At 41.8% G+C, this 6,270-nt stretch overlaps 1 protein-coding gene across 1 annotated transcript; it reads right to left on the bottom strand.

Annotated features, from left to right (window-relative positions):
- Positions 1-1,421: 1,421 nt before the first annotated feature.
- LOC105559610 (rho GTPase-activating protein 20-like) lies at positions 1,422-5,536 on the bottom strand. Its single transcript, XM_012008033.1, has 6 exons — positions 5,360-5,536; positions 5,017-5,234; positions 4,778-4,904; positions 3,719-4,392; positions 3,300-3,601; positions 1,422-2,789 (listed from the first exon to the last, which is right to left on the bottom strand). The coding sequence occupies exons 1-6, from the start codon at positions 5,504-5,506 to the stop codon at positions 1,588-1,590; spliced, it is 2,670 nt and encodes an 889-aa protein (XP_011863423.1). The 5' UTR covers positions 5,507-5,536; the 3' UTR covers positions 1,422-1,587.
- Between the last annotated feature and the right edge of the window lie 734 nt (positions 5,537-6,270).

Here is a 6,270-nt window from a genome sequence, read left to right on the forward strand (position 1 = left end):
AGCCCTGAATACAACCATCTGAATCAGAGTTTCGTCTGCTTATGCGAAAAATTCAAGTCAACAAGATAGATGAATGTGAACATTTTTAGTGCCGAAAACACAAGAACACGGGCCAAGATCTATTGTCGGCGGTCACAAATAAACGGCGAACTTTACCATTTGCCGTGTCACTTCGTCTCACTCATCTCGCTATTTCTAAGTTTGATCAAAGAAGGACGATAAGTATTCGTCGCTCTTAATTAAAAAAAAAAAATCGCGACGGCACGATTAAACGTGACCATTCCTCTATCCCGATATGCACGTTTCGGTTTGGACTAGGTTCAATTGTCGTAGCAAATCTACGACTTGGATATTATACACACTAGGACTGGTGATTTCCTTCGAAGGCTTCAACATTCGAACATTCGAAGCTTCGAAATTGACTTTGAATTTTCGAAATCTTCGAAGCTCGAAGTTTACTTCGTAACTTCGAAAAATTTATTCGTGCGAGTTACGAATTTATTCAAAGAACATTAAAAATATTGCAAATAAAACGTATTAATTTATATATGTTGAAAAATAGGTCATTACTTCTGAATTATTGTATAATTTTGAAGTATTATAACATGTATATTGCATATTTGTTTAATCACGCGTTGCTTGAAAATTGTTAACAAAAGGAATGATATCAAATGGCGCCAACTAAAATGAATATTTATACAAACTAGATACTTTATTATTATACTTTATTATTTGATGTTACAATTATATTGTTTTGACGATCGCAACGAAACTGTCCTCCTTATGTACACATTATGAGCATAATATATTCTCGCCACGAAACGAGAAAGAAGTTTTACATTCGTTTCAACAATTGACTAATTACTCGCGTCAATGTCATATCCATCTACTGATTTTGTGACTTTTGCCTCAGTCTTGACAGATCTTACTTATTTTTTGAATATTTATAAAATTGTGTAGTCAATAAAAAATTCTATAGACACGAACAATTCAATGAGAAATGCTCTTGCAATACTGCTGCACTATTTATTTAAAAAGTTTCTATATTAAATATTGTTCAAGTGAATGTACGTGATAGACGCGCGACGTGGATAAAAATTGAGAATGCACACAAACAATAAATCGATAATTTATAAAACCAAGTATTTGTATAAATATTCAGATAAATTTTAAATAAATTAAATTATTAATTAGCGATATAATTCGCATTAAATTTATGCGAATTTTTCAAGTGTTAATACAACACTTAATTGATTCACTTAGCCATTTTTGAAGATTAAATTACGCGGTCTTAAACAAATATATTATGGTACTCCAAAATTATAATGTAGAAGTAATCACCTATTTTTCAACATACCTAAATAAGTACTTTTTATTAACAATATTTTTAGTGTTCTTTAAATAAATTCACCACTTGCACGAATAAATTTTTCGAAGCTTCGAAGCTTCGAAGTTAAATTCGAACTTGGAAGCTTCGAATCTTCGAAGTTATCAAAAGTAACAGCCCTAATACACACCGGGATAACGGGATGGAGGGAAAGGGGCATATTCGATGATTAAAAGCCAGTGTGAATCCGCCGTTTGTTCTCAGACGTAGCTCTCATCATCCACAACGGATCTGCCGAATCCTAGATGCCTCGTGGTGATGGGAGCGCGAGGTTGCGGTGGAGGTCGATAGGGCGGTGGCGGTGGTAAAGATCTAGATCTGCCCGCCACTTTATGCCTGTCTTCGAGATTCATGTGCACCGGCGGCAGGTGTCTAAGCCTCGGTGGTAACGGCGGTGGTGTATCTGGCCAAGATGTAGTTCTTTTCTCCTGCTCATCCTCACTAAGGTCGACTACGCTTTTATAGGAATCGTTCGCATCCGCGGTTCCATAGATCTCGGTTGATCGACTCCTGTCCTGGCAGTATGTAACTTTACCATCGGATTCGCCATTCGATTCCTTACTCTTGCAATACTTCAACGCCTCCATGTATATGGAAGCCTTTACTCTAACGAAATCATCGTATAATTCACGGTCGCGGGCTTGGCGACAGCGCTCTTTCTCCGACATCGGTGATTCCAGACTCACGTACTGGACCTCGGAAGACTTGACCTTCTTGAACTCATAGCAGTCGCTGCCAGAACGAGATGTATCACCACCACCCGTTAGATCTTGCTCTGAATCGTGAATTGACACTCGTTCGGCACTCCGGATATCTTGCTGCAAGCTCTTGCTATTATAATCCTCCGATAGTATATCATAGCTGCCGTTCAACTGTCTGCTCCGATAAGCCTTGCAGTTCTCCACATTTTCTTTCATCGTATCCTGTCTAAGGTACTCTCTATCATATATGTCCTTGTCGCCAAATCTCTCCTTTCTGTGCTCATGCTCGTCCAATTTGTTTGTTCTAGGTGTTCTTTTGAGTTGCGCCCGTAGCCAATCTTGCCGTTGGAAATTGGACGACTGAGCCGGATTGGGGTAACACTCGTTGGCCTTTTCCTCTCTGAAGTTGTGCTCCGTGCTGTTTGTATGATTGCCGGACGTGTAACCATTCAGCCTTTCCTCCCATCCGCATCTATAAACTGGTATGTAGGTTTTATCATTAGACTTCTCCTCCTTCGTAAAAGACTTATCGTAATTAGTAGACGTCGGGGCATTCGGAGCAGAGTCTTCCGAGCCTACGGGCGATTCCGGGATGAATAATTGGCAATCTGACAAGGTCAAGCCTGAGTCCCTTGACAGGGACATGGGATCTCTACGCGGTGCCTCCGTCAGGTCCAGACTATCCAACGATATTCCACCTGCTGCACCATAAGGAATTTGTTAAAAATAGGTAATTATTAAGATATTCTAATATTCTGTTTTAATATGTTAATAAACTAATTTCCTTTCTTCGACCAACTGGCAACTTTTATTAGTAATAATTTGTCGTTATTTGTCGGTTGACTGCCACATGCTACAGACGTGCTTCTTGATGTCAGGAATTTAGTCTCTCCATACAAGATGACAATACTTGTATATCTCCAATTTAACAGAGGCGCTAAAATTTGAAAATTGACTCATTGTTGGCACAATGTGAGAACTTCCAAATGTTGTAAGCGCGCACTTATGTTAATTTAATGCACTTGAGAAAGACTGGAATCGCAGTCGAAACGTAGTGCTTATTACTAATAAAAGTTGCCAGTTGGTCAAAGAAAGGAAATTAGTTTATTATTACTCACTGGCGAAGAAAAAGGTTTCATCTCAGAATTTGAATATGTTAATGTTCTTTAATATCTTCTGATAAGTTAACACAGGCGTTATTATATACTTACAGTGAAGACTATCGGTGCTCTCCTCGGCTCCGCTGTCGCTACGCGTATCTTCTCCGAGAAGATGCGTAACATCAGCCCCAAACAAATCTTCGCAGTTGCGGATCAACATTTCCGTGATTGTCGGGATCGCTCTACTCTGATTCACCGTCGGGTTCGACGACCAAAGTAAACTCGGACCGCAGCAAACGCCAAGATTGCTGGCGCACATGAGATTACGTTTCGACCGCTTCGCCACATGGTGCAGCACGCAAATTAAATGCGAGAGTAACGTGAAATTCGCCTTTGGCAGTCTATGTAAAATGCTGAAATATTTTCTCCAATTACTTTCATTTTCTTATCAAAATAATGCGTGTATTAATTAACAGAAAAATTTTGTATAAAAAAACATTGGATTATTTTAATTGAAATAAATTGTGAACCTTTTAATAGTTTGAACAGGACTCGGCGCGTCCAAACTGTCCATCCACAAAGGAAACAGATGGGAGGTCAAGAGAGGATCCGGCAAAGACCTCAAGAAATCCTTCAGCAAAGCCGCTACTGCTATGATCGGCGCATCCTCCAAACAACTAGGATCTCCCGTCGACTCGATCTGTTCACGCAGCTCTCGAACGATTCGAACATTCGCAGACTTGCGGAATATTCCCTGCATGAACGGGCCCTTCGCGAATAATTGTTGCAGCATCACGAGTACGGGTTTAGGCAGGCCGTTCTCGTCCAGCCGCGCCAGAGGCACGCCGAAGAGATGCGGATTCAACGATAGCGAGCGACGCAACAGACCAGTTATTTTCGACCGATTGTTCTTTTTCGCGGGCGTTTTCATCACGGGCCTGAGGATGAAGTGGCAGAGGTCGACGCCGCTGTTGTTGATGTGCACCAGATCGAAGCCCTCGTCTGTCGACAGCATGTGCCGTAGACGCGACATCTTCACGGCGAATGGTCGCTCGTGTCCTATCAACGGATACGGCGGCTCGTCTGGGAACGTTCGGGCCCAGAGCTGGAAGGGTCCTGAAGAAGCTTGAAGATCCCACAACGACATCGCCTTGCTCACGCAGTCCTGCGCCGTCTTGTCGGAGTGAACCGTGATCGTCTTGAACTGCAAAGGTGCGAAACCGCACGTATGTGATTCTTTCCTCACCGGGTGTTACAAAGGGATGAATAATACACGGCACGCGATTCGTCGCTCCTTGTTTACCGACGACAGACAGCGTTTATCTAACGGAAATTTATTCACGATCCAAGCGGCTTATACCTTTATGCAACATCGATGAATTATGAACGATGATTGAAGGTGAATGCCGGCATAATGCGTGGCGACGATTCTAACTTGGCACCGACGTTCGCGGTATAAAAGACGCTTCGCGAAGAAAAATATTACCAGGAAGGTCGAATGATAATCGAGTAGACCCGCGGATTCGAGTGTGCGCAAAGAATGGATCGCGAACGTAGCCGTTCTCGCGTGAAAAGACGGGCGTACTTACGTAGTCGGTGTGCGTGTCGTTGTCGTGGTACATAACTTGAATGTTCGTCTTCGACGGCTCCTTACTTCTTTCCTCTTGCACGAGATCGTTCAAACGTCCCCACCAGAGATCTCGTGCCGCAGCGGTCCTGCATGAATGAATTTAACCGTGACAACAATTGCAAGGTCTCCGAGACTAGGTGATATTTTTTATCATTTTGACGTCTGTTATAAGCAGTTTTGGAAAAAGGGTCTGCTTACATGAAAGTGGCCACAACGTTCGTAGTGGGCCAGCCGATGACGAAGCTGGTCTCCACGGACTTGCTGGTTTCTGCCACGTCTTCTATGTGACCGGCCGTGAGCCAGAGCTCGCTCATTTTCACGATTTGCTTCAGCTTAAAGTTACCGCTGCTACGAGCTTTCGCGATCAGCAGAAGATCGGTGAAGAGAAAGAGATGCCTCTCCTGAGATTGCATGCCCTAAAATCCGAATTTTAGGTCTCTTGGTGTTAAATGTCTTGGCAGATTAAGAAAAATCTTAAATGTTCGGAATAGGCAAACGCAAATATATCTCAGTCTTGATTACTTCCTGAGATTTTTCGTACCGTGGTGAACTGAACTGGCGTTTCCAGGAGGAAAGTCCTAGTCGGCGATTTTATCGGAGACAGAGCGCTATCTGTAATATCCAACGCCTTCTGAGAAAGTCCTCTCGTCAGCCTGGCTGGAGTACTGCCATTTCTCTTACGTAACATATTTTTCGTTTTCTGAAAATGATGAACAATCGAATCAAATTGAAATTTAGCAGACTAGTAGCTGAAATTACTTTTAGAAAAGAATTTTCAAGTTTAATGAAAAGATTCTCATATTAAATTGTCAAAATAGTAAAAACTGATTGCAAAATGACTGCCTCTAAATGGTTTTCAGGCTCCCCTTGTAACTCGACCGGGGAATTTCGCAGGGCTTAGAGCATGCTAATTTTGTCCGCGGCATTAATCGCGTCGTGTACCGCCATGGCACATGCGTGCCACACACGTGCGGAGTATTCACAGCTACGCCTGAAAAATGCCCACTACCAAATTTATGTTTGTTTTATCCACAACAAATTTAGATTTCATTGTTGTACCAAATATATATAATTTAAATTCTTGGAAGTATCAATGAAATTCCTGGAATTTTTGAAAGTGCGACCTCCTCCTCGCCAGTTATATTCTCCTAATGCTTTCTCGATTTTGTGGGATATAGCTTTCAGAAATTTATATTCTTGGAGTGTGAGTCGCACTATCAAAATTGAAAAAGCATCAGGAGAACATGACTGACAAGGAGGTTGCGCTATCATAATTTCCAAAAATCGCATTGATACTACCAAGAATTTAAATTTCCGAAAAATTCTAACAATTTTATTGCCAAGAATTAAAATTTTCAAACTCTATATCCCGCGACATCGAAAAAAACATCAGGGGACCATGTCCGGTGAGGAAGTCGCACTAGATCGAAAAAGCATCAGGAGAACATGACC

The sequence above is a fragment of the Vollenhovia emeryi genome, unplaced genomic scaffold, assembly GCF_000949405.1.
Source record: "Vollenhovia emeryi isolate VEMERY1.0 unplaced genomic scaffold, V.emery_V1.0 DF939262.1, whole genome shotgun sequence".
Classification (NCBI taxonomy): domain Eukaryota; kingdom Metazoa; phylum Arthropoda; class Insecta; order Hymenoptera; family Formicidae; genus Vollenhovia; species Vollenhovia emeryi.

What these genes read in the sequence shown, in the direction of transcription:
- LOC105559610 (XM_012008033.1), bottom strand. Translation starts at nt 5,506, where the DNA reads ATGTTACGTAAGAGAAATGGCAGTACTCCAGCCAGGCTGACGAGAGGA. An exon ending in AACGTTGTGGCCACTTTCAT is followed by an intron (nt 4,905 to 5,016) that starts GTAAGCAGACCC and finishes TCATTCATGCAG; the next exon opens with GACCGCTGCGGCACGAGATC. An exon ending in ACGACACGCACACCGACTAC is followed by an intron (nt 4,393 to 4,777) that starts GTAAGTACGCCC and finishes GCACCTTTGCAG; the next exon opens with TTCAAGACGATCACGGTTCA.